We start from the raw sequence: 26,925 nt of genomic DNA, 5'->3' as shown, positions 1-26,925 counted from the left end.
GGACAGTCGGCACTGTCCAGCATGCCTCCGTCCCTCCCCCTCGCCGTCCCCGCCGCCGCACTCCCTAGCCCCGAACAGTCATCACTGTCTAGCATACCTCCGTCCCTCCCCTCGCCGTCCCCGGCCGCGGACAGTCGGTACTGTCCAGCGGGTCCCCGTCCCGCCGTTGGCCCTCACCTGCAGCTCGCGGCAGTAGAGGCCCTCGCCGCCGCAGTCGTCATCCTCCTCGCAGCTGAGCGCGCCGCGCCGGCTGATGCGCCACAGCCGGATGGTGCAGCGCGTCTGGGCGTCCTGGTACAGGTGGCGCAGCGACCACTCGTTGCGCGGGTGGTGGTAGTTCAGCTGCGTGTTGATGTACCGCTGGATGTGCGGGTTGAACGGATAGTACGGCGCCAGCTTGAACAGCTTGCTGTCCACCTTGCCGTACACGCCGCCGTACTTGCCGCCGTGCTTGCCGCCGTACTTGCCGTACGTGCCGCCGTGCTTGCCGCCGTGCTTGCCGTACGTGCCGCCGTACTCGCCGTACGTGCTGTCGTACTCGCCGTACGTGCCGTCGTACTCGCTGTACGTGTCGTCGTACTTGCCGTACGTGCCGTCGTACTCGCTGTACGTGTCGTACTCGCCGTACGTGCCGCGCTTGGCCGCCGCCGCCGCCGCCGCGAGTGCCAGCTGTAAACAGGCCGCGTGCGTCGCACCAGTGGGAGGTGGGGCGGCCCGCTGACCTTGGCCTCTGGGGCCGGCCGTGGCGGCGCGCCTCAGGTCTGGCGAGTGGACCCGGCCACGGCCCGAGGCAAGGTTGGCTGTTGAGCTTCGGACGGCGATGATAAGGGCTTGGTCAAACATATTGTGGGAAAGCCCTCTGTTGCGTGCTAGTGCAATGTTCAAGGCGCCTGAAAGCCAGCATTTACCACCTGAAATTGCTATAAATGATATGAGAAAACGTGCGCAACATTCATCGCCCTGAAGCAGGGTCTATCAGGGATCGGCGTAAACATTTGCACAAGTTTTATGTTGACAACCAGTCGAGATTGCTGCAACCGAGGTATCGATATTTCTGCATGGGCAGAATAACTACACACGGGGAAGTGCGACCAGATTGATTGAACACACATCAGTGGTGCCCTTCCATGTACATACACATACATCAGAAGAGAGGATCATTCAAAATCACGACAATGGCTGATCATGGCTGATCATGGCTGACAGCCAGTGGCTGGATCGCTACATCGGAAATAAGCTGAGGACGACTCGCCGGCTGAGACAGGCGGAGGCCGCACTCATCCCTGCACTGTGCCACCGCGACTCGCTTTTCGGTTTGAAATTCCGTATTGGTCGAAGGGTGTAAGGTTCTGAAAGTCCCTGAGCTGGTTTCTGGTTTCTTCTCAAAGTCTCTGGGTTTCGACAAGTCGGGTTTACGTCTGCGCAGGCCCTGCACAGTTTGGTTCAGTAAGTGACCCGGCACGCACGACCGACAGCTGGAGAGATGTATCGGCGTTACGCATCCGATGGAGAGATGTCGGTCAACAAAATGTTGTGGGTCGTCATTCGCCAAGCCAAAGAAGCAGCCGAAAACCACAGGCGTAGGAGCTGACCAGGAATGGTGCGTTTTATCACTGCTGTTTGACTGGGCGCACCGACAGCAGGGTGATGTGAAACACAGCAAAGTGCGTCGCGTGAAGCTGCGTTTTGTCTGATCTGGGTCGGCTCACACCTCGTCTGGCTATTTTTTACGAGCGTCCGTCACTAATTATGTTATTTAACCAGGCCATTCGGAATCAGTTTTCATGGCGAATGTCAGACCCGGGATTGTGCACTTGTTGCCCTCGGCCTCACCGTGCTGTTCAAGAACATGCGGGAGGGATTACTATACTGTGCGTCATCTAGCTATGTTTGGACAGAGTCAGGCCTAAAGTTGCGGGTGGAAGACGGAGGGCGCGGAAGGGGGGAGGCAGGAAAAAAGTGGCTAAGCATGCCCAGAAAAGTGGCTGAGCATACCCAAAATACCTGGAAAACAGATGTCTTCGGATTTGACCATTTGTAATCTCAAAGACTGGGGAGTGCCGCTGGAACCGTCCCAAACTGGATAGGAAATTGCAACCCCGTACAGAATGGTTAACAAACGGAACAAAGCTTCTTTAAAAACGCATTTGACCTGGTGGATATGGATGTATGGATGTGGGGCCAGACCACTTGCTAAGCAGTGTTTGTTGCGTGGACCCTGGAACCACCAGCCGAGTTGTTCCGTACCGATGCATCGGATAGTTTTGCGGGCGGTCACGTGCCGTGCATACAGCGTCGCGGTACGGCCGCCGCGAGCCAAGCTGACGCTTTGGCAAGCTGCCAGCTAGCATTTCCGCGTTCGTCGGCTGAAACTACGTGCCCTTTCTGGAACTCGTGCCATTGCCACCGGATAGCTAGTCAGACATCTTTCCCGAAGACCACAGTGGCGATAATGAGGTCTGTTGGGAACAACTTATACAGACGCTACCCAATGAACTCCAGACCTACCGCAATGCGCAAATGTCGCGTGCTGCAAAGCCCCTCGTCACGAAGGCCTGGTGGCGGCGCGCCGGCGGCGCGGCCGGCCGGCCTCAGCGCGCGGCGGCTGCGCGTGCCGGCGGGCGGCGCGCGCTCTGTTTACCCGGCCGGCAGTGACGCGTCGCCGGCCAGCCGCTCGCCATGCGCCGGCCGGCCGCTGGCCGCCCCAGTCGGCGCTGAGCGCAGCGATGGCCCGGCGGCTGGTGCTGGTGCTGGTGCTGGCGGCGCTGCTGGCGGCGGCGGGCGGCCAGCGCGGCTGCTCGCGCGTCCCCGAGAATCTGTACGGTCGCACGCCGCCCAAGACGCCCGGCAGCAACGGCTACGAGATCGTGGTCAGCGGCAACCGCACCAAGTATGAGCCGGAGAAGACGTACACCGTCAAGCTGGTGGGCTTCTACACCAAGGCATTCCAGCAGCGGTTCGAGGGCTTCTACCTGGCGGTGGAGGCGGCGGCGCCCGTCGACTATGGTCTGGGCCAGCGCGTCGGCCGGTTTCAGCTGTTCGGCGAGTCGCTGACGCGCTTCTCTGACGGCTGCCCCACCATCGTGACGCATACGTCGACGCTGCCGAAGACGGAGGTGACGGTGATGTGGACGGCGCCGCCGGCCGGCTCCGGCTGCGTCGTGTTCCGCGCCACGGTCATCGAGCACCGCGACGTCTGGTACATGGACGACGGCTCCCTGAGCCACGAGCTCTGCGAGCAGGTGCAGGAGAACCGCGACGAGCAGCCGCCGCCGCTCGACACCTGCTGCGCCTGCGACGAGGCCAAGTACGAGCTGACGTTTGAGGGCCTGTGGTCGCGCCACACGCACCCGCGCGACTTCCCGCGCGACGAGTGGGACACGGCGTTCAGCGACATCATCGGCGCCTCGCACTCGGCGCGCTTCCGCTTCTGGGAGTACGGCCGGCTGGCGTCGGAGGGCGTCCGCCAGGTGGCCGAGTGGGGCGACACCAAGAAGCTGGAGCAGAACTTCAAGAACCACAGCCGCCACATCCGCACCATCATCAAGGCGCGCGGCCTGGAGTACCCGAACCTGCAGAGCCGCACGTTCGCCGTGTTCCGCGTGGACAGCGAGCACCACCAGGCGTCGGTAATCGCCCGCATCAAGCCGTCGCCCGACTGGCTGGTGGGCGTCTCGGCCATGGAGCTGTGTCTGCGCAACTGCAGCTGGGCCGAGCGGCAGGTACTCAACCTGCGCCCCTGGGACGCCGGCACCAACAACGGCGTCTCCTACCTCTCCAGCAGCAGTCCGACCATGCCGCAGCAGAAGGTGCAGCGCATCACGTCCAAGTGGCCGGCCAACTCGCCCTTCCACGACCCCAGCGGCCAGGAGATTCCGCCGCTGGCGCGGCTCGTCATCCAGCGCCAGCGTGTGTACGATCGCTTCTGTCCAGACGAAGCGGCCGGCGGCGGCATCGGCGGCATCGGTGGCGGCTTCGGCGGCGGCGGCGGCGGCATCGGGGGCGGTCTCAGCGGCGGCTTCGGCGGCGGCGGCGGCGGCGGTCTCAGCGGCGGTCTCGGCGGCGGCGGCGGTCTCAGCGGCGGCCTCGGCGGCGGCGGCGGTGCTGACGCGCTGACCGAGCCGCGCTCCGCCTGCGCCACCACCAGCTGGGGCGGCTGGTCCGCCTGCTCCGTCTCGTGCGGCGAGGGGTTCAAGACGCGCCGCCGCCTGTACCGCAACTCAGTGGCGGCCAGCATCCGCGCCTGCAGCGTCCGCCTGCGAGACCAGGCCGTCTGCCGCGCCGCCATCGCCTGCGACGGAGCCGGCTATGGCGCCGGCGCCGGCGGCGGCGGCGCGGCGGAGTGCGCGCTCACCGAGTGGTCGCACTGGACGCCGTGCTCGGCCACGTGCGGGCCGGGCATGCGCAGTCGGCAGCGCAGCTACCTCAGCCGGCTGGGCGTGAAGCGGTGCTTCGAGCCGATGCGCGAGAAGCAGGACTGCGTGGGCCAGGAGGCCGTCTGCGCCGAGCAGGAGCACATCCGGCCTGGCTGTGAGGTGATGCCCTGGACCGAGTGGTCGCCCTGCTCGGTCAGCTGCGGGCCCGAGGGCACCCAGGTGCGCATCCGCCACTACCTGCAGCCGGCGGCCGAGCAGAACGGCTGCGACGTGCGCCTGCAGGACCGGCTCACCTGCCGGCCGCTGCGGCCCGACTGCAGCGTGGCGCGCGACCAGGCGCGCGACATCTGCAGCCAGCCGCCGGACGTCGGCTCGTGCCGCGGCACCTTCGAGCGCTGGCACTACAACGAGGTGCAGCGCATGTGCGTCCAGTTCACGTACAGCGGCTGCCGCGGCAACCACAACAATTTCAAGACGCTGGAGGAATGCAGCGAGCTGTGCGAGCAAGCGTTCGCGGCCGAGCGGCCGGCCAGCGAGCTCGGCACGTCGTACTCGGCGCCGGCCGGCGGCGACGGCTACGGCGGCTACGCCGACGTGTTCGGCCAGCCGGTCGAGTACGCACCGCCGCCGCCGCGCTCCGGCCCGGCCACCTACGGGTCGCCACAGTACGGGCCGTCGATCGACTCCATGCAGGTCATCAACCCGCTGCTGGCCAGCTCGCGCGTCCAGCTGTCTGAGCGGCCGGCGTGCCGCCTGTCCGCCTGGAGCAAGTGGGGCCCCTGCTCGGCCAGCTGCGGCCGCGGCACGCAGCAGCGGCGGCGCGTCTCGCTGGAGCCGCGCGCCTCCTGCCCCCACCGCCGCCTGGTGCGCCACAGGGAGTGCCGCCGCCTGCCCGACTGCTGAGGCGGTCCAGCAGTGAGGGTGGCCCACCGGCTCCGCCAGCTTTACGGGCCGCGGAAGGGTCTGGCGGCCCGCGCCCCACGGCACGGGACTGGGGGGCGGTGTCGGGCCGGCGGCGGCAGCGGCGCTGGCCGGTGCTCGGCAGCGGGTCCACTCGGCGAGCCCCCGGCCGTGCGCCGGCGCAGCGGAGGCTCCGTCGGCGGCGGACGGTTTCAGCGCTGGTTTAGCGTTTCTAGTCGGGCATCGAGGATGACGATGCGGACGTTCCAGGAGCGGACGTCTCCATGGCCGGTTGTTTACGTTCTTGGCAGGCGGCCGGTGCTGTATCAACACCGGCTAGGCTCCGGGTTTGTGCGCGCCGTCTCGATGTGTTATTGCCAATAAAGTCAGCTGTGCATCGTTGCGCAAGGGCCACTCTAAGAGCGACAGCCATCTGCAGCCTGCTGTCGGCGGTGCCAGCCAATGACCTCGTTGCGCACTCCATTGCGAATATCTGGAGCAGAACGGGTGTAGAAAAGGAACTGGTTTTATCAGAAATGAGTACGGTCTTGTCTACGAGCATAATATCCCTCGCAAATGCTCTTTACAACTTTCGTAATTTGGAAAGGGGACGAAGATTCGTTTACGTTTTTAACTTTGAAGGCCTGCGAATGGACCCGCCTGAGACCGCAGGTCATACTGCCCAGTACAAACGCTGCGTTTGGAACGGGAACACCGCCGCCGTCTCAAAGAATGTGGGTCACAGTCTTTGTTGGGTTATCAACACATCAGCGGCGCGGTCGCTGTCTCTGCGGCCTTCACGTCAGCTGTTGTGGCAGGGGCGCCCTCTCAGGCAGCACACTCGAGTCGGAAACGGCGTGCTACTGTCATCAGCCGGTTGTTATCAGTGCTATCATTAGCCGGGTGTTGTCATCGCTATCATCAGTGGGGTATTACCATTAACTGCCGGATATTATCATTACTGCTATCAGCCGGATATCATGGCTGTCATCAGTTCGATATTATCATCGAAATGATCAGCCGAATGTTAGCACTACTGATATCATTCGGATGTTATCATTACCATCATCAGTCAGATATTACCCTTACTATCGTCAGCCGGGAATTATCATTGCTATCACCAACTGGATATTACATTGTCACCATCAGCCGCATTACGCAGCCGACTGTGTCGTGCATGCCCAAAACCCAGACGAGCGTGGGATGTTACGGGTCTCGCCGCCATGGGCTCTGGTTTTGCCGCGGTGACTGGAAGGTTTCCTCGCCTTCCCATTGTGGGTGATTGCTTTCTGTTTGCAATGGCGCGCTCATTGCAATGGCAGCTCATTTCAGCCTGACGGCGCGATCTGAATGCATTGCAGGGGATAGGGAGCGGGTCGTTTTGGCTTATGGCAGCATGCATATCCTGCTACGATGTTTCTTTGCGTGCTTTGCATTTGTTTGCGGGCTCATGTCATCCTTGTGTGTCGCGCCGGAATTCGTGATGTTATCATAATAACCAGCTTATATGCCGGGAGAAAGTTAAGAAAAAAAGCGGGAGAATGAAGGCCATTTTGTCATGAGACTATATGCGTTGCGAATGTTGTCCAGCCAGTCTTCCCGCCAAGTTCGGTCTCCGGCTGCAAGAGGTGCTGCTGGCTCTCCCGGGGACCTGTTTGGGGCCCGTTCACGGATGCTGCTGGCTCTCCCGGGGACCCGTTTGGGGCCCGTTCACGGATGCTGCTGGCTCTCCCGGGGACCCGTTTGGGGCCCGTTCACAGATGCTGCTGGCTCTCCCGGGGACCCGTTTGGGGCCCGTTCACGGATGCTGCTGGCCCTCCCGGGGACCCGTTTGGGGCCCGTTCACAGATGCTGCTGGCTCTCTCCGGGGACCCGTTTGGGCCCTTCACATGCTGCTGGCTCTCCCGGGGACCCGTTTTGGGGCCCGTTCACAGATGCTGCTGGCTCTCTCTCCCGAGGACCCGTTTGGAGCCCGTTCACAGATGCTGCTTGGCTCTCCCGAGGACCCGTTTGGGGCCCGTTCACAGATGCTGCTGGCTCTCCCGGGGACCCGTTTGGGGGCCCGTTCACAGATGCTGCTGGCTCTCCCGGGGACCCGTTTGGGGCCCGTTCACAGATGCTGCTTGGCTCTCCCGGGACCCGTTTGGGGCCCGTTCACAGAATGCTGCTGGCTCTCCCGGGGACACCGTTTGGGGGCCCGTTCACGGATGCTGCTGGCTCTCCCGGGGACCCGTTTGGGGCCCGTTCACAGATGCTGCTTGCTCTCCCGGGGACCCGTTTGGGGCCCCGGTTCACGGATGCTGCTGGCCTCCCGGGACCCGTTTGGGGCCCGTTCACAGATGCTGCTGCTCTCCCGGGGACCCGTTTGGGGCCCGTTCACAGATGCTGCTGGCTCTCCCGGGGACCCGTTTGGGGCCCGTTCACGGATGCTGCTGGCTCTCCCGGGGACCTGTTGTGAACACTCGGGCCCGATTAATGTATGGAGCTATCTGGAGTTGCATACAGACGGGAGAGTTGACCAGACCGGTTTTTAGCAGGCGTCCCGTGGAAAGCCGTCCACTTTCGCCCCTTTCTCTTTCTGGCTGTTGACCGTCGGCAGATCGGTGCGATTCGCGCAGAGGTGGCTGGTGTCTTCGCTTAATGTATGAACGGGTACAAGGTTTGCTCCTGAGGCCCGTGACCGGCCCCACATCAGCGCGGCCCGTACTTCCGCCATGGGGAAAAGGTCAGGGCTGCACAGCAACGTGCCCGAGCGGCGAACGGGTGACAGGATCGCCCCAAGTTGTACCAGAGGGCTTTGTGGGGTGTACTCACACCGCAGTCCTTGTAATGGTGGGGGTCTTCCGTTTAATGTTCGGTCCAGTCGCGCTCGTTGGCGGGTGATTGCGGACAGACTGCCAGGAATGCTTAGTGGGAACGCAGCCGGGAGAAGATCACTTGTCCAAAAACGGTGCGTTGGAGAGAGCGTAAGCCCTTTTGAAAAGTACTGGAGTGATCGTGCCTGTCAAAAAAGGATACAACTACTAACCGGAGAACGAGTGATCAGAACTAGAGACGCACGACCTCCGAGCGGCCGGCAAACGCATTACGTGACGCAGTAGCGACCGCGCCGATGTGACGCCACAGACGAGGGCGGGGAGGGGAGATGAAGGGGGGCGGGGGGAGACGCCGCCGGCCGGCTTATCTCCGACGACCCGCTCTGTTTGTGCGCTGATACACTCTGCAGCCATTCGCCATCGCGTAATGGATGAGGCCCACGGCGCCGGCAGCACGCAGATGACCCAGATGGGGCGGCGGCGACCGGACCGTCGCCCGGCAGCTGGTGGTCCGCCACCACCACCCGAGACGGGACGGGCGCCCGCGGTAGTGTTGTGAGGCACCCGTCACCCTGGCGATGCGGCGTCACTGGTTGGACGGTGCTCTGCCCGCTTTTTTTAGTCAGTGGACAAATTAACCAAGTGCAGCGTGGCTAAAATTTCCTAGCGATCGGTGCGTGCTGGGCTTTGGTTCATTTAGAGACCCGTGGCTGTATTTTTGGCTTTGGTTTGGATATTTATGTAAAAATTATGCTTTTAGCTTGGTTTGGGGGTGGATTTAGGTGCATGATTGCATGCATCGCTATTTCATTTCTGAAGCAGTCGTATTTGCATGCATTTGCCAACATTCCAGGTGCACATGTCCATCAGCTGCCCGATCAGCCAAGTCGGTTCCGTTCTGAGCTGGTATGATTGATGGGCCAGTATTACGTTAACGTGGGGACAAAACTTACACCACAATGCAATACGAAACAATGCCAATATGGAATAAACGAAACAAGCAAATATAAGAGCGCAAAATGACCGAATAGCGGACGCGCCCTACAATTCTTATCATCATGGGAGTAAACAGGGATAAATGGAGCCAGGCAGGGCGAATATCGCAGAGTTGTAGGCGGGTGTGCGCGGACGTGCCGGCTCCCGGCCACGCGTTCAAACCCGACACGAGCCGTCCGTTGGCACGTGTGGCGTGTTGGGCGGGCCCACTCCACCGCGGAGCGTACCGGCGACGGCTGACGGAGGCGGGCCGTCGGCCGCCACGCCAGGGCACGCGCAGCGGCGTCACCGGCGGAGGGGTCACGCGCTGCCTCGGGTCACATCGCGACCCGCGGCTGCGGCGGTCCCGTCCGACCCAGCAGTCTGACGCGGCAACGGGAGACCGGCGTCAAGGATTGATGAGTTAATGTACCCCGGTCGGCTCATGGGTGGCTGTGCAGAAGTCCGTCAGAAAGCATTCTGCCACATTTAAACGAACCGTCCAACTGTCGAACATGAACTGCTCTGTCATTTCATGGGAAGCACATCCATGCAGGGGCTGATGCTGATTGCTCACAATCCGTGTATTTCATCGAATGGGGTGAGCTGAGAACGTTCATCTCCAGAAGGCTTACGTTTATTTAGAAGGTCGTTCTTCAAAAGGCCTGCTTTCAGAAGACCTATGTTCAGTCTTTTTCAAAATGTCTATTTTTAGAAGTTCCAGTGTTTTTTTAGAAGGCGCAGTTTCAGGACTATTTCAGAAGGATGGACTTTCCGACGGACTTTTGTCACAAAGCCTATGGTCGGGAGACCCACCTTCACACGTCAGAGGGCATATTTGGAGGGGCCGTTCGTTGAGAAAACCCACGTTCACGAGGCCTATGATCACAAGGCCCGTTTCCAGACTGCTAACGCTTATGAGGTCTACGTTCAGGAAGCCTACGCTCCGAACACCTGCTCTCAGAAGACCTGCGCTCAAAGGGTCGACTTAGGCCTGTGTTTAGTCACACCCTATTTTTGTGGAAGAAGGCTTTCTGAACACAGACGTGTAAGCATGCTCTCTGAACGAAGGCCACATGAAAATCAAACCTTTGAACGCGTCTCCTTAATGTAGGCATTCTAAACGCCGACCTTTTGAAAAAATGTGTTCTGAACAAAAGCTTTCTGAAATCCGGTCCCCTGAGCGCAGTGCTTTTAGAAAAAAGATCGCCTGAAGTCGTAATATTGCCCTTACGATACGCATTCATTGCACATGAAAAAGTACTTATCAAACTACATACAAAACCGCATGCGCATTGAACTGGATGCTGCACGTCTGCATTGATCGAGAAGGGACTCCCCTCAGTACTGCCTTCGACCATCACATCGCTGCTGCTTGTTCAGAACAAACCCGCCGAGCGCCCCGCGCTCTGGCGGATGATTGGCTTGAAGGCCGGCTGTTTTCGAAGCCGCGCGGGCTGGCGGGAGGCCGCCGCGCCGAGCACTGCCGCCGGTGGTTATCTGTCGTCGACGCTCGGAATTTAAGGGCCCTCTTTCGGCGATTGTTTGTGACGGACGGTAAGCGGAGATGGCGCTCCCCCGCGGTCGGCCGCCGCTGCGGCTGGTGACTAGTCGCCCGGGTCGCGCGTTGGGTGTATGGTTTTACGTCAGCATGTCAGAATATATGACGTGCGACTCCCGCGTCGGCAGCCAGCCTGAAGGCCTGATTGCAGCGGCCGGGATCGCGAACATGCAACATGGAGGATGGAATTAAATTTTCCTTTTCTGTCCTTGCGATATAATTGCTCTGGTACGTTTGTACATGACTGATAACGTGGCACTGCATGCAGCGGCTCATGATGGACAGTGTCACAATATGATGGAATATATCCACGCTATCAAAAATATGGGGTAGCGAACCTTTAAGAATAAAAAGGTATTAACGGGACAACAGCCAGTCATAGGCGCCTCGTGCGCCAAGTCCGTGCGCCGCCCGGCATTGCCGCCTGCGTATTCGGTTATGACCGGACCGTGGGCTGGCTCTGTCTGCGACGTCCGGCCGCACTGCTCCAGCGTCGCCGGCCGCCTCGGCAGGTACTCACCAGGAGGGCCAGGACGGTGCGTGGCTCCATGGTGACTGTGTGCGCCACACTGGCCGGGCCCGACCGGCCACTGCGGCCGCTGCAACCGGGTGGGCACTGCAGGGAGAACCGGGTCAGCCGGGCCCGCCTTTCTCCGGCGGCGGCCGGCGCGACCGTCCGCGAGGCTTCCGCCAGCGCCGCGTGCAATGGGGTTCACTGGGGGCGCGCGCTGTCTCCGGGTGCCGGCTGGCGGCACGCGGCTGGGTCGGGGTGACGTACCGCGGACGGGTGGGGGAGGAGCACCACGCTGGTGTTCGGTCGCCCCCACCCGCTCCTGCGGGGTCACGCGGGGGGAGGGGGGGGGGGGCACGCGTCACCGGGACCCGACCCGCCAGCGGGCCGGGTCCCGGTCCCGGTCCCGGCGGCCCTGACCCGCACCGCCGTTTGTTTGGCTTGGCCGGCTGACACGGGCCGGGGAAGAGCGCGCCGCGGGCGGCCGCCGACACCTCGCCGACAGCCGCCGCCGGCAAAACAGGCCGCCTGGACGCGCCCCGGCCGTGTTTTGCCCCAATCAGCGCCGCCGGGCAGCGACAGACGCAGCGGAGGCCGATTGTTTTGCCCGAATAAGCGCGCCCACTGGAGTTTCAGTCAGGCCGTGTTATTGTCAGGCCGGCCAATCAGTCCACTTTTGGCCAAGCGGCCGGACGTTTGGAGCTGAATGAAATAAGCGGCGGCTTGCTAACGTGATGTTAACACGTGTTCATCACGTCTGTGACTGGGATGTGCAGACGGGTTGTGGAAAGGGGACGTTGTGACTTCGTCAGCAGTTCGAGTGTACTGTGGTCAGGGGACAACCCACGGTGACAATGGACAATGGCAGTCACGACTACCCACGGTCACGGTTTACAAAACCCACGGTCACGGTTTACAAAACCCACGGTCACGGTCACGACAACCCACGGTCACAGGTTATAACTCTCGGTCAGTCACGACAATCCACAGTCACTGTTTACGACAACCCGTGTTCACAGTTTACAGCAACCCACGGTCACAGTCACGACAATCCACTGTCACGGTCCCATTCAATTTAGAGCTACACGTGCGTGCGCAAGAATATTTATTTGTGCCGCAAGCTAAACATGTTTGATATGTAAGCCTGACGTTAGCTAGCCGTAGTCTTGGATGCGCGCGTGCCTTTGCACTTCTACTGTCTTTGATATCACGTTTCCCAGCTGGCGGTTACGTCGTCAACGACCCCCGAACGTACTAACAAGCTCTGCTCTGTTAGCCCGGACGTCGTCACGGAACGCGATAAGCCCGGCGTTCTTCGCTCTGCAGGTGACAACAGCCGCGACTGGCCGCGCCGGCCGTCCATCCTCGCCTAACCGGCTGCCTCTCCTCGCCTAACCGGCCGTCCCTCCTCGGCTAGCCGGCCTTCTCTCCTCGACTAACCGGCCGCCCTCCTCGGCTAACCGGCCGTCCCTCCTCGCCCAACCGGCCGTCCCTCCTCGCCTAAACGGCCGTCCCTCTTCGCCTAACCGGCCGTCCTCCTCGGCTAACCGGCCGTCCCTCCTCGCCGGCAGCTTCAGCGTGGGCGCCAGCTCGTCAGGCCCGAAGCAGTACCTGTTGAACGTGAACGACCTGGCGACGGGCCAGCAGTACAGCGTGCCGTGCTCGTCGGCCACCACCGTCGGGCGCGTGAAGGCGGACGTGGCGACGCTCACCGAGACGCCGGCCCGCCAGCTCAGCTGGAGCGGCTGGCCGGCCGACACCGCCGACTCGGTACGGCCGCGCTCGCCGCGGCGACGCGGGACGGTCGCCGGCGTGCTGCCGCGCTGGCCGGTCTTCCGCCGGGGAGAGTCGCCGCGGGATGACGTTTTCCTATTGGTTACGTGGTGATCATGGGCTGGGCGTGTTGCGCAGACATCGGGCAGTCTGTTGGGCACCTAGCGCGGCGGTGCGAGGCGTGAGTGACGCACGGAGCGTGACCTTTAGTGAACGCTGCTCGACCGGCGCGCGGCGTGACCGGTCTCCGGCCTGGCTTCCGGTGGCGGCTGTGGCTGCCGGCCGGCCGGCCAGCCAGCGTCGGCGGCCGTCACCCTGTGATGTCCATTAGCCGAGCGGACGGCAAACCCGGCCGACGGACGTGTGTCAACAGACGCCGGCTGCTTCCAGCGGACGGCGACGGCCGCACAATATCCTGCTCCAGACGGATTACGGGCCGCGCCGTCGCCGCTCATATCCGGCGGGCGTTCCCCGTTTTTCCTCGCCTGAGCCCTTCTTCATCTCGTCTTTCTCGTGTTGGCTTGTCGCGCGTCCCTCTCGGCTCCCTCTCTCTCGTGCCCGCTCGTCGAGCTCTGCTCGTCTGGCTCCTGCCGTAAGTGTCGCTCCATTCTCCCCACCGGCCCCTCTCCCTTCTCGACCCACTTGTCCCTCTATACGCCCCGCACACCTGTTCTTTCCTCCTGTGCTTTCTTCTGGTCTTCCGGTCATCTGTGTTTCTGTGCCTTCATCTCTGCCCTCTAAATCCTTCTCTCTTCTCATCCCCCCCCCCCCCCAATCTCCTCTCGCACCCCCACTTTCCGTCCATCTGTCTCTCGCTGCGCTTCGTCCTGTTCCCCTCCGCCTCTCTCCATCTCTCCTCCCCACCCCTTCCCCCTCCACCCACTGCCGCCTCCCGCCGTGCGATAAGCGGCCGGGGCGGCGGCCCAATACAGAGCCGTCCGCAGCCTATCGCGTGCCCATCGCGGCCCGGGGCCCGGCTGCTGCCGCCTGGAGCACTCACCAGCCTGCCGCCCACCACCGACCAGACCGCGACTGCCGCTAGCGACGGCCGCACGCAGGCGGTTGATGAGACTGACTTCGGTTGGCACGTGACGTCCCGCTCGGGAGCGCCTCTACGGCGTCCGCCGCGGTGTTGACCTGGGGTCCTGCCCCGCCACTTTCAAATGACCCTTGAAGTTGGGTTTTAGGCACTTTTGACGTTGGTTTTAGACACTCAATCCCTCCGTAAAACTTTAAAAGACAATGCGCCTGGCTTCTTCCCAGACATGGGATATGTTGCAGGTGGTTTCTGCGAAAGCGTCGGATAATCTGCAGTCCCGGGCCGGGACGTTCCAGAGGCCTGCCGCGGCCTTTGCATCCCTGCCGCGGTCCCCCTGCGGCCGGCTCCGAGCGGGCGGCAGGGGGGACGGAGCGGCGCGCGCTCGTGCAGCCCTGCCGTGGTCCCCCTGCGGCCGGCTCTGGGTGGGCGGCAGGGGGACGGAGCGGCGCGCGCCCGTGCAGCCCTGCCGTGGTCCCCTGCGGCCGGCTCTGGGCGCGCGACAGGGCGGCAGTGGACGGAGCGGCGCGGACCCCACTGACGGTGCTCTCTGTGTTTCAGAGCACACTGGCCGACACTGGAATAGGCACGACGCACACGCTGTCGGTCAACCGCGTGACCCAGGCCAGCTCGGCGTCCGTAAGTGAACCGTCGGCAGTGGCGGGGGGGGGGGGGGAGGTACTGGCAGAGCGTGGCCGTTCACTCGGGTCCCACAACCCGGCTGTGGTACTGATGCTCGCCTTTTGAGTGCGCGATAATTATGCAAAGTTACGAATTAGCATGGTGTGGTGTTGTAATGAATTGTCGTTGATCTGGCTTTAAAACGTCAGCTGTGTGATGACAAAATGAACATGATTCCGTCGGGCCGCCGCTGTCAAGGGGTGTGCCGAAGGCTGGACTGGGCTGACTAACCGATCATAGACGCTTCCGACTTGCTGTTGTTTCCTGGCGGGTGGGTGGCGACGCTTCAGCCAGATTTAACAACCAACGTCTGGTTTTAAGCCGGCTGCAAACGTTGGCGCGGAGGAATGTGCGTCTCATAGCCAACGCCTGCTTGTCGCCCCCGAGGCTATCAGAGCACGAGTCGGATGGCCGCCTCCATCTGACTGCCGGGTGCGGGGTCGGACCGGGTCAGGTCGGGTCACGGGCAGTGCCGGAGGACCCGGCCGCCGTCTGCACCGCCCCGACGCGCACCGCGGCGTGCAGTGCCGTGCAGTCGCACCGGTCCGGCCGCTCCCCGCCAGTGCTGACGCGAATCGGCGTCCTGCCGCCGCCATGTGTGCTGGCTGCACCCGACTTTCTCCCGTGCACGCTCCGTGCTATCGCGCGGCTCGGGCGGCGGGCCGCGCCGTTCGTGTATCGGGGATGTCGCGTTGCGCGTCTTCCTGGCTCGGTCACGCTTCCGATAGGGTCAGGCCCGGGAGTGACCACGCCGCGCTTGTGTCGTGTTGTGGGCCGACGTGCCGCTGCGATATCTTGATGGGTCGGTCTGTGCTGGCCGAAGTTTCGGCAGGCGGCAGCAGGCGGCCTACGCTCGGACGTTGAGAGCTGAACTCCCAGGCATTTCAGGTGCTGAGGCGGGCTGGCTCGTTGTCCTGGATCGGGCGTTATGTTTGGCACATAGCAACCGCGCGGGAGCTGCCGGTCTGTCCGTTGCCAGGCAACGGCCCAGACGCGGCTTAGTCGTTTTCACTGACCTCTGAGTCCGCCGGCAGCGACACAGTATGACTGTTAAGTGCTTTCTGAGGGGCGGTGGTGTGATAGAAGTGTTGCTGCTTGGGCTTGATAGGGTATGGTAAAAATGGTCACTCTTCTGTGCCGGGCTTGGCCTGCTGCCAGGGTTCTTGTGACTCCGGCACCATGATAATGTAACCCAGGACCGCTGTAATCTGGTTTTCACGCCGTGAATGCTCCCGTGCCACGGCCGTTGGGGCTCGGTAACGTCGATTATGTTCCACAATTCGGTTTCTTTCATAGGCTTGGCCGCCGATTTGGACGATGGTCAACGGAATGCTAGGCCGGTCGTGTTTCAAGTAGCGTGGACTGAGCCATCGAAGGCTTTGAATGGACGACGTGCTGTAAAGCTTGCAACCTTGCGGCTGGGCCTGGGTTACACAGGCGCCGGCAGCCACAGCGGTGGATGTGGTGAAGCTGCCGGTATCAAGGCGGCGGTGAGGTGCTGCTGCGTTCCCGTGTAGGCCCTGGCTTCGAAGAAAGGGATGTCGAAATGCAGCGAATTCCCACCTGCAGAGGATTCCTTTATGCGCATCGACCATATTTGTTCCGGCAGGGCCTCCTCATGAGGTCGACAGTGACAGCGTAATGTCATGGGACCGCCGGGAATCAAGCTCCAGTAACACGGTCGGCTATTGTTGCCGTTGCCTTGCCCAGTCGCTGACGCCCCACTGCGCTGCTGTTAGCGGCGGCGAGCTCGCATTTGTCGCGGGCCGAGCGGCGGGCGACGGCAGCCGCGCGTGGCGGGACGAGGGGCCGCTCCGCCGGCCGGCGGCCGCCGGCGGCGCGGGGCTTCGATCGATCTCCGGTAACCGGACCCGACCCGGCCCGCACCGGACGACCGGGCAACGGGGAGACGCGTCCTGGGCAGGCAGCGGGGAGACGCGTTCTGGCCAGGCAGCGGCGAGACGCGTCCTGGCCGGGGGGACACGTCCTGTCCGGGAGCGAGGAGACGCGTCCTGGCCGGGGGACGCACCCTGGCCGGGCTGTTCGGTCAGCGGGCCGGGCTGTGCGTGCCGGCGGCGCCGGCGGACGGGGCGAGGCTGTGGACAGCCGGAGCGCCCGCCCGCCAGACGCGGCACGGCACCTGCGGGCGCTCAGCTGGTAAATGTGAGAAAGCGGCAGAGGTGACCAGGGAAAGCAGCTAGGCCTGCTGTCTGTTTTTTTATTCGCCTTCTGCAGGTTTCGTATGAGATGCGAAATACGCCACTTGGGTAGAAACTGGAGACGTTAATACATTGGCTGCTTATGAATATGAATAGAAGTAAATCGTCGGTTGGGAGACGTTGTAAGAAGAGATGGTCGAATAACGCTCGGGCCACTTCTAGTCGTAATTAAGATATCCTGGCTGACGTTTACTGACATGCGACCAGTAATGCTGGCGCGTTTGAGTCTGATGACATTTTCAACGCGTCAGTCATATCGTGGTCGATCTGATTGCGCTGACATCCAGTGTCAGTTTTTCTCCGTCCATATTGATATATCGACACGCCCTCAATCAGGACGTCCGATCTTTGAGGGATAAATATCGTCTGGGTGAGGGTGTCGCCTGTGTACAGCGCGTGTGCTCTTCGGCTGAAAATTGTTGCCATCTTGATGTGACTGACCTCTATTTCGGTTATGGATGGCCATGAGGTAACCAAGCTGCGGTTCGTCCGCCATCTTTAAAATCTAGTCCCGTCCATGGTTGCATGAGTGGTTCTCACATCAGTCCCGGTCAAGTAAAGCGTGTTTTGACAGCCTTGACTCACCGAGTGGTTCGGTTAAAAAGGTGATTTTACTCCATCGTGTAAAATATGTTAGCATGCGTAGCGTTTGCTTTGTGTCAGGCGGAGCAGTGTCGTGGCCTCGCCGCTCGTGGTAAGGAATTTCACGCCCGGGCGAGGGAACACGCGGCCCTTTGGCAGGATCCTTTTGTTGATTTTCGAGGAATGGAAAAATTCGAAGATTCGAAACCAGGGCGAGTCTGGCGTGCCGGTATTCTGATCTGCGTGGCCGCCGATCATGCCAGGTCAGGTGCCGACCTCAGCAGCGTCGGGTCATGATTGCAGCCGTCGCTTCGGACGGCTTCAGCCGCTCAGCGCCGACGCTTCTGCTGCGGTACACGCTCGGCGGGGGAGGGCTGGGGGCGTGCGTGGCTGGCCGGCGGCGCCGGCGCTGCCGCCGGGCGTGCGACGAGCAGGCGGGCCCCTCACCCCGCGCCGGCGGCTGACGGACGTCTGGTGCCGGCAGATGCCCGCCGTCGACCTGGCCAGCGACACGTCCTCCGTCGAGTACCAGGACGCCTCGGAGGTGTTCGACGAGAATGACGACGCTATGTTCGTGAACGTGGACCGGCCCAAACGGGTGCCTCTAGGTGAGCCGGGGGCGCCGAAGAACGCCGGTTGTCACTCGCCGGGGGTTTTTCCAGCTGGGAACTTCAGAGCGGACCTGTCGGTGGATGATGGTCCTGTTTGTGGGCCTCGGTTCGCGCGCAGTGATTGGTCCCTGTGCATATGTCTGTGGGGCTGTTTTCTCGCCGTCATGATGCCCGATGTCCTCGTTAGTCGACGCGAGCCTGTCATCGCGCTTCGCTCCGCTCGGTGCTCGGACGCGCGCTGCGCTGCCGCCGCGCGCTGAGCCGCCTGCCGCCGTTGCCGCAGTGCTGGAGGACACCGAGGACGAGCTGGCCGGCGTGCTACACTTCACGGAGCAGTTCGAGGTCCGCTACGGGCCGTGCCACCCCACCTTCTACCAAGGACCGCTGGCAGAGGCGGCCGAGGAGGCCTGCGCCAAGCCCGTCAACGAGGTGAGCGCGCCGCCGGCGCCGCCGACCGCACCCGCGCCGTCCGTCCCACAGCGGCGCGACGCGGCGCGGCGCGGGGACGGGAGCGGGGGCGGGGGCGGGGGGTCGCATGCCGTGATCACCCGGTTAGCGTGACGCGCGTCCTGCCGTGCGGCGTGTGTGCTGCACGTGCAGGCGCCCAAGCGGGCTGCCGTGTAACCCTGCGTGCCCTGGGCTCGGACAGCGGCGAATGCTGGCGATCTACCTGCACCACGACGGCAGCGTGCTGGCCAACGTGTTCTGCTCGCAGCTGCTCTGCTCAGAGTCGATCGTCGCCTACCTTGCCAGCAACTTCATCGTCTGGGGCTGGGATATCACGTTCCCCAGCAACCAGAACCGGTAAGCGTGCCTCGAACGCAAGCGGGAGATTACAGACTAGTGACGTTCTTCTTACATCGGTGGATCACCCCTCTGTGATGCATGTGCGCGGTTGCCTACATCGGTATTTTAGTTGCATATCTTGTTTGCTAGGGGAGCCTGAATAATTATTGACCGTAAGAACAGGTTCTTCCCAGCGATTGTTTCATATGCACCTACATACGATACGCCGAGCCGAGGGGAGCCTCGGTCCCCGTGACCACCGCTCGCCTGGCGCCGTCCCGGAGCCAGCTGCCGACCCTCACCCGCTCGCTCCGCCTGCGCAGGTTCCTGGACCGCGTGACGTCACAGTTCGGGGCGCGCACGCGCGAGGCGCTGCTGATGTCGATGGACCGCGACCGGCTGCCGCTGCTGCTGCTGCTGATGCGCAGCCGCGGCAGCACCGAGGTGCTCTCGGCGGTGCACGGCGACACGTCCGTCAACGAGCTGATGGGCACGCTCATCCACACGCACGACATGTTCAGTCAGCAGATGGCCGTCGAGCAGCGCGAGGAGGAGGAGCGGCGCGCGCGCGAGGACATGATGCTCGAGCAGGACCGGGCGTACCAGGAGTCGCTGCTGGCCGACAGGTGAGGACGTGACGCCGGCACGGGAGCGGGCCCGCTGCGAGACTTGGTGTAGCAGGAGACGCTGCTGGCCGTCGTGTCAGGTGTCGCACTAGAGCGGGACCTAGTGAGGGGCACCGTGCGAGACGAACGCGATCGGTGTTCGGGGCGCAGGCGCGCCGCCCCAGCTCGTCTGCCGGTGCGGTTCTGTCTTTGCTCGACGTCGAGGTGTCGGTGCCATTCGTCTGTCGCTGGTGGCCGTGTCCGGGCCCTTGCACATGAAACAATGGTCGTTTCCAGGGCGAAAGAAGAAGCACGGCGAGCTGAAAGAGAAGAGCAGGAGAAGCAGGAGACAGAAGAAAGAAAGGAACGGGAACGGCAGGAGAGCCTAAAACAGCAGGAAGAGGCGGTCCGTCAGGCAAGTTCGCTGCATTTCGATCTCAGTTTCTGGCGCCGTCAGTCGCGTCACAGCCGCAGCCTGACCTGACCTGACCCAAGGCGGCCAGGGGGTTCGGCCTAACCGGACCGCAGCACGTGTGCACATGGCGCTTCTTTAAAGGGAACACGATGCACGTTGTCGCCCGTTCTTTTACGGCGCAGAGACCATAGTGGCGCCACCGAGGTCGAGCCTGAGCGCCTGCGCGGGAGCCGAGGGTGTTGGCCGCTTGGCTATTACATGAACAACGCGCGTTCATAAATCTATCACTTTTAATCACACCGTATTTATATATGATGCCTTGCAAAGGCGACTTAGTGCCGACGAATTGTTGCAAGACGGGAGATTACACCACGCAGCTTCGCCGCGTGTCGTGCGCAATGCCTCCGGATGCACGTGGCCGGCGGGGCGGCGGGCGTCCGGTGGCCGGGCGCGACGACTGGCACCTCACGGCGGCGCCGTCCCGCACGCGGCGTCTGGCGACAGTCCACGCCACCGGGCGGGTCCCTCGGGCCGAGACAGGTCGCAGACAGAGCTCGGCTGGTCGCGGCCGTCGCCCGGCAGCGGAAGGCGCCTGGGCGTGTTAGCCGTTTGTGTTGTGTGTTGGTTTAGTGTTTATTGATTTGTGATTGGTGCGCTGCCCGTCGTGACGGGTCGATTGAGTGTGGCAGAACGGCCTCCTCGGCCGCGGACGGCTGCTGACACGTTCTCGTCGCCGGTGGATGTCGTGGCGGGACCCCGAGGCTCGGTCCGAGAGGCCGGTGCGACGTCCCCCGCGACGTGGTAGGAAGATTCCAGTCGCGCTGCCGATCTCGAGGCCCAGACTGGATCCATCCGCGCTCAGTTTCGTTCTGGGGACGGCTCCGCGGGCCGGGGCGCTTGGAGTCTACCTGACCTGATCTGATCTGACCTAAGCTGATGCGCTGTCTGGCGTGGCGTCAGGTTGTGCGCGAGACGCTGGAGTCTGACCTGATCTGATCTGATCTAACCTGATCGGGCCTTACCCAAGCTGACCTGCTGTGTGGCGTGGCGGCAGGCTGTGCGCGAGTCGTTGGAGTATGACACGACCTGACCTTGACCTGACCCGAACTGACCTGCTGTGTGGCGTGGCTGCAGGCTGTGCGCGAGTCGCTGGAGTCTGACCTGCCGCCAGAGCCGGCCGAGGACAGCACCTCGCCCGTCACCACCATCCGCGTCCGCGGTCCGGACGGCGCCAGCTTCGGCCGCCGCTTCCTGGCGTCCGAACGGCTTCAGGTGAGCGGCCGCGGGCGGGGCGGCCGGCGCAGGCTGGGGGTGGGAGCCGGGGAGAGCCGGACGGCCCACGCCGGCTCCGACGGCGGCGGCAGAGGGCTGGGTGGGAGCCGGGGAGAGCCGGACGGCCCACGCCGGCTCCGACGGCGGCGGCGCAGGCTGGGGGTGGGAGCCGGGGAAAGCCGGACGGCCCACGCCGGCTCCGACGGCGGCGGTGGGAGCTGGGGTGGGAGCCGGGGAGAGCCGGCGCAGACTGGGGTGGGAGCCGGGGAAAGCCGGACGGCCCACGCCGGCTCCGACGGCGGCGGCAGAGGCTGGGGTGGGAGCCGGGGAAAGCCGGACGGCCCACGCCGGCTCCGACGGCGGCGGCGGAGGCTGGGGGGGGGGGGGGGGGGGGGGGGGGGGGGGGGGAGCCGGGGAGAGCCGGACGGCTCACGCCGGCTCCGACGGCGGCGGCGGCCGGGGCTGGAAAAACACGAACGGACCCTCCACGGCCCGGACAGCCCCAGGCCCGTCGCCGTAAATGCGCGATGTCTTTCCTCGCAAAGTAAGCTCGGAACCAGTTTGCTTGTCTTCGAAGCGTTTTGAGACATGTGGTAGACGTTTTGAAAGAAACATGTATGAACTTAGGGGTTTCAAGTCGGTCACACGAACCCTGCCGTGGGGGCGCCTTCAACGCATATGATGCGTGAAATATGGAGAAACTAAGAAAGCTCATAAGATTCTGATTTTTCGTGTACTGCCACGACACTAACAGTCCTTATGTACGGACCAAATTTGAATTAATTTAGGCGATAACTATTCATGCCACAAACTTCGTATTTTTCTGTGCTGGAAATGTCTGTAACGACTGTAGTGAAGAACACTGTTTTTGCGGGCATGAAAAGTCAGTGTTGTTGCGCATCTGGTGCAGGAATGCATCCTTGTAAAATGTGGCTCTGCTCACCGTCGCGTGTCGCACGTGTCACGTGCAAATGCTCTACATTGACTTGAGATGGGGAAGAAAAATTCGCATGTCTTGAAAAATCGTCGAAATATTGGCGGAAATCTACCCATAGATATGCGACCTAGCGTCAGAGCTAAATGAAATCAACTGATCTCGACTCGGAAAATAAGAACAAGCAATCGCACTGCCAAAAGCATGGATTGGCGCATGCGCCGGCGCACGCGCGCTCGTTGAAAAACCAAGGATCCACTGTGTTTTTTGTGCGTTTTTCGGCATTGCTGTCAGATCTCAGCAGCCCGGTTCGATAGCGGATTGTAGGTACCTGCCCTGTGCTGGCCTGCGTCACTGACGGTGCTGCTGCACGGTCCGCTAGAGCGGAGCAGCCTCCCCCCCCCCCCCTCAGCTGCCTGGCACCAGCTGGTGACTGGCCAACCTCGGGACAGTTTTTCGGATCCTGTTCTGGGTTCTAAATGTTCTGTTTTTTTAGAGATTATTGTTTCTCCATTTGGATCATCACATGACTCATGGTTTTTCCATTGGACCATTTGATCATTACATAACTTGACACCATTTGAATGTACGAAACCATATCTGCTCGTAGTGTTTGGGAACTTAAGGTTTGTATGCGTTGATCTGGTGTGTGGTGCTCTTCAGTGACTTGAAGTATGTCCCAGCTCACACGAATCGAGCGGCGGCGCCGGCGTCGTCCCGTGTGCCTGAGAAGAGCGGCTGACACTGACACTGGCTGGTTTCAGGTGTTGCTGAATTACGTCACTGTACAGGGATTTCCAATGGACCAGTTTAAGCTCATCAGCAGCTGGCCGCGTAGAGATGTGAGTACTCTGTGACAAGAGTGCGATGAATCAAAACAAAGCTGCATCGAACCGGCCTAGCCTGCCTAGGCCACTGCCTTTGCGCTTAATTACGAACACATTTTTTTGTGAAAACGTTTTGTTTGCGCTATTACTATTTGGGATGGCGACTATCGTGGGACGGCTCGGGTATTGTCGTGAGATCTCCCAGTTACGAGCCCAAACATTTGCACTGCATTGGTGTGGCGTCTCAGAACGTCCTCCGTTTTCGCTGTGTGAAAACTGGTTAACTCACGCACGTAAGTAACGTTTGAAGCAACTGCTACCCAGTAAAAATGACATATTGCGGTGAAATAGCGTGCTTCCTCAAAAAGCTGGGGGATCCTTCGGGTACAGAACGTCACATGTTACCGGCCGTCCTGGCCCCGTTATGTAGCCTGACACATCGCCCGCACCAGCTGAAGATTTCTGCCGATGGGAGCCACTTGGTTTGTCAACACATTGTATTTTAGAGAGTTAAGCGTAAGGATAAAGACAGAATTGGATGGCGTCTGTCTAAGGTTTTTACTTGGGTGTTCTTTTAAACGTTTTGCTTGAACTTTTACTCAAGAGACAGCAATAAGGGTCAAAGTTAAGATGTATCCATTGCAGGTGCGTTGCAGTTTGTGCATGGTGGCGCGATCAAGGTATAATGCTCAAAAATCAACTATTTTAACTCCTGTTTGTGCTGTAGCTATTCATTTTGGACGTCCAAGGGAGCCTACCTGACAGCGTTCGGACGCAAATTTGAACTTTCAAAAAGTGACAAACCGGGCCTCTGGTTGCTGCTGCGTTCTCTGGCTGTTTGTTCTGTGCTGTTTTTTTTTTCTGTCGGACTGGTGGAAAACGTTCAGGGTTTTAATCGTGAGGTGTGACCTCCTGAAATGTTCCGCGTAAGTCAATCAGGCGGGTATTATACACATCAAGTTTCATGTCGTGCGGTCAAAGATTAGCGGGGTGGGAGCTGGAGGGGTTTCTAATACACTCTCCACCAATGTGGCGTTGGCTCACGTGACCGCCGCGGAGAGGGCGAAGGCCTGGAAGGTCCAGGTTAAAGGTGATAGACAAGAAAGCTGATGTGTTGCGACTGGTTTGTGTACACGCTACTTGGTCGTGGTCACTGAGTCGATCGGAACATTCGGTAAGTCTGGCTTCACAAAATCCGACTATACGAGAGGGTGAGAAGTCAGGATATTTTATCAAAGCAACAGCATATCGAGCGTTAGCTATGCGATCTGAAAGTATTTCGATTGCGTCGGTCATTTTTCTTCTTTCTTTAGAACTTCGATTTCCACATGACACTATATTGGTTGAATACCGAGATAATCTCGAAGCATTATTAAGAATATTGTCTTTGATGTCGCCAACAAAAGGTATGTCATGCTCTTGTCTTGACTTCGACTTCAGTGTACTGATCTCAAGCACCACGCCTCCAATCCGGTCACGTGCGACTGAGCTAGAGCAGGCTGGCGTGAGGTCGCGCGATGTCTTACACCACCTCTGACCGCGACGACCCTCCACCGATGGGGGCAAAATGGCCGCAGCCGTCGACGCGCCCTTGAGCCCAGATAACAGTGAGGATCCTCCGCCGGCAGGTATCCAGCCTAGACAAGACGGCGTCGTTGGAGGCGCTCAAGCTGTGCCCCCAAGAGACGCTCATGCTAGAGGAGAGATGACTGGCGGCCGAGCCGCCGGCCGGCGGGCGGCGCGCACGCGCTCAGCGCCGGCCGCCGGGCCAGTCCTGTGACCCCGCGCCGTCTGGCCGCCCTCAATAAACCAGTGGGAGCGCAGTGCTGTGTCGGACGGCGGCGGGTCTGAGCGGCGGGCTCGACCCGCCGGAGCGGCACACGCCGTGTGTCTGGAGCGACAGGGACGCGGTCACGTGACTGGCGTGCTGTGGCGGCGGATGCACACATCGGCAGAGGTCGGCGGTGAGGATATGGCAGCACCGGATGACGCGCAGCCGCCTGGTCAGCGCCGTGCGCAGGTCCACGCGCATCTCAGCGGTCAGTTTTGAAACGCTAGCTTGGTTCCGACAGGTCTCGGGTTAGATGGGTGGCGTGAACGCGTTCGCGCTGGGCAGGTGCTTCAAGCGGACGAATGGGCGGCGCAAGCTGCACTAGCACGTTGGCCAAGTCAGCTCAAGGCGGACGAATGGCGGCGCAAGCTGCACTAGCACGCTGGCCGGGTCAGCTCAAGGCGGACGAATGGGCGGCGCAAGCTGCGCTAGTACGTTGGCCGGGTCAGCTCAAGGCGGACGAATGGGCGGCGCAAGCTGCACTAGCACGTTGGCCGGGTCAGCTTAAGGCTTCCCATAATGAGAGGTGCATCAGTGGGAAAGCTCTGAACTTCCAAGCTCGCACCATGCTGGGTCATGTGGCAACGCAGGGGCCTCGACAATTCATCGGCCATACACTCGTAAGCACGTGAATCTAAAGAGACCTGGAGCACGTGAATCTCAAAAGATCCTGACGGTGGTGCTGTGATCCCTTGTTGCTATTTGTGAAGCAAGTGTTCAGAGTTTGTCAGGATAACTCGCTGGAAACACCCGGCATGAGTACCAATCCTGCACATGGCTGCCGTGACATTAGGGCAGACAGTGCGTTGGCTGGCCAGAGCGTACACACAGCATGGGACGCACAATCGCCAGAGCTTCTTAACACACTTGCTGTGCATCCTGTTGGCTACTGTTTTGATGCTAACATCAGAGTGCCCTGGCACGCGGCTGTCATGGAGCCCGTATTAATAGCGTGATATGAATACGAGATCCATCAACACGACAACCTCACCATAACATGTATGCTGGGAGTGTCGGAGATCTACCATCTCTCCTGGCATGAAAAAGACCTTGTCAGGACCGAACAGGACGCCATGTCACGGTGATGACGGATGGGGCTGTCCTGCCACAAAGTTGACGGTCGCAATCATAGTTTGTGGAGGAAAGGTGCCCCTGATCCATCATGATTATGTCGGAGTCCCTCGCGCGACACACTCGCGAGTCCCTTATCCCTCGCGCGACACTAGCACGTGCTTCGTGTCGTTCAGTAGGACTTGCCCGTTTAAGATGGCGCGCCCCAGATCACATGGCGTTGGAGTCTGCTCAGGACGGATCAAAAAACAAAAGCCATTCGATTCTGGTAATTGGGATAAAAACGTCGCAGCACAAAAACACTCATAAAATTCCAAGTACAATAAGTACTTGTGCAAAAATGATGGTCGCGCCTGTAGCAGTTTCTGACAGAGGGGTCCGTTCGTAACCAACATAGAGGACACATTGGGAGGGAACAGCGAAAAAGAACAGCAGAGGAAATCGCAGAGGTCAGACTTGTCACCACTCAGGACCCATCAGGGGTTATCCAAAAGATGGCCAAAGAAGCCGGCACCAGTCATATAACCGTACGGCAGATACTGAAAACAGCTCCCGAACTAGGTATCTGTGTAAAGTGACTATCGACCAAATGCTGGCACAAGCTGATAAAGTGGATTTGGCATATGCCAATTAGCTGAAGGCGGAGGCTGAAGTCCACCCCGGGTTTCCGTGCCGCACCTGGTTCAGCGACCAGCCCGCGCCCGCCTGAGCTCTACAGTTAACACCCAGGCGGCTGGGTTGGGCCTCGGAAGTCGCCAGACGTCCTGCTGCAGAGCCCACTGCGCAGTCTGAAGGCGACGGCGTGGTGCGGTACGTGTTCCAGCGGCCTCCACAGGCCACGGCCACAGTCAACAAGAGCGGTACATCTGCGTCCCTGGCATTGCTGAAACCAGGTGGAGAAAAACTGGGGATCAAAAGGACAGCATCTGGTGTTGTCATGATAGGGGAACTCTCCACACGTCAGTATTGCCCTGATCGGGCTAGAGGACCACTTCGAAGAGTGAATCGTCTACCGAAAAGACGGACAGCCAATGGCCGGCTCACTCTACGGACCTGGCCCTCGCAAATGAGGGCAAATGGACCGGTTCTTCAAATGCCAAGTCCGCAAGAAAAGTCCTAGAGCCTGGGTGACCTGAATTAGAC

General features: G+C 61.0%; 1 protein-coding gene across 1 annotated transcript in view; it reads left to right on the top strand.

Moving 5' to 3' along the window:
- The window catches only part of casp (Fas associated factor casp), a 34,412-nt gene extending 9,718 nt beyond the window's left edge, over nucleotides 1-24,694 (top strand). The window contains exons 6-15 of the mRNA XM_037211998.1: nucleotides 12,711-12,909; nucleotides 14,510-14,587; nucleotides 17,915-18,038; nucleotides 18,325-18,470; nucleotides 18,691-18,845; nucleotides 19,151-19,453; nucleotides 19,730-19,847; nucleotides 20,982-21,119; nucleotides 22,818-22,895; nucleotides 24,509-24,694. Coding sequence (XP_037067893.1) covers nucleotides 12,711-12,909; nucleotides 14,510-14,587; nucleotides 17,915-18,038; nucleotides 18,325-18,470; nucleotides 18,691-18,845; nucleotides 19,151-19,453; nucleotides 19,730-19,847; nucleotides 20,982-21,119; nucleotides 22,818-22,895; nucleotides 24,509-24,589 — 1,420 coding nt within the window. The 3' untranslated portion in view covers nucleotides 24,590-24,694. The remainder of the gene's footprint in view (nucleotides 1-12,710; nucleotides 12,910-14,509; nucleotides 14,588-17,914; nucleotides 18,039-18,324; nucleotides 18,471-18,690; nucleotides 18,846-19,150; nucleotides 19,454-19,729; nucleotides 19,848-20,981; nucleotides 21,120-22,817; nucleotides 22,896-24,508) is intronic.
- The last annotated feature ends 2,231 nt before the right edge of the window (nucleotides 24,695-26,925 follow it).

Source organism: Pollicipes pollicipes, unplaced genomic scaffold (genome assembly GCF_011947565.3).
Source record: "Pollicipes pollicipes isolate AB1234 unplaced genomic scaffold, Ppol_2.1 Scaffold_3087;HRSCAF=3621_pilon_pilon_pilon, whole genome shotgun sequence".
Lineage (NCBI taxonomy): Eukaryota > Metazoa > Arthropoda > Thecostraca > Pollicipedomorpha > Pollicipedidae > Pollicipes > Pollicipes pollicipes.
Note: the sequence above shows the minus strand (reverse complement) of the source record. Positions and strands in the feature narration are given on the sequence as shown.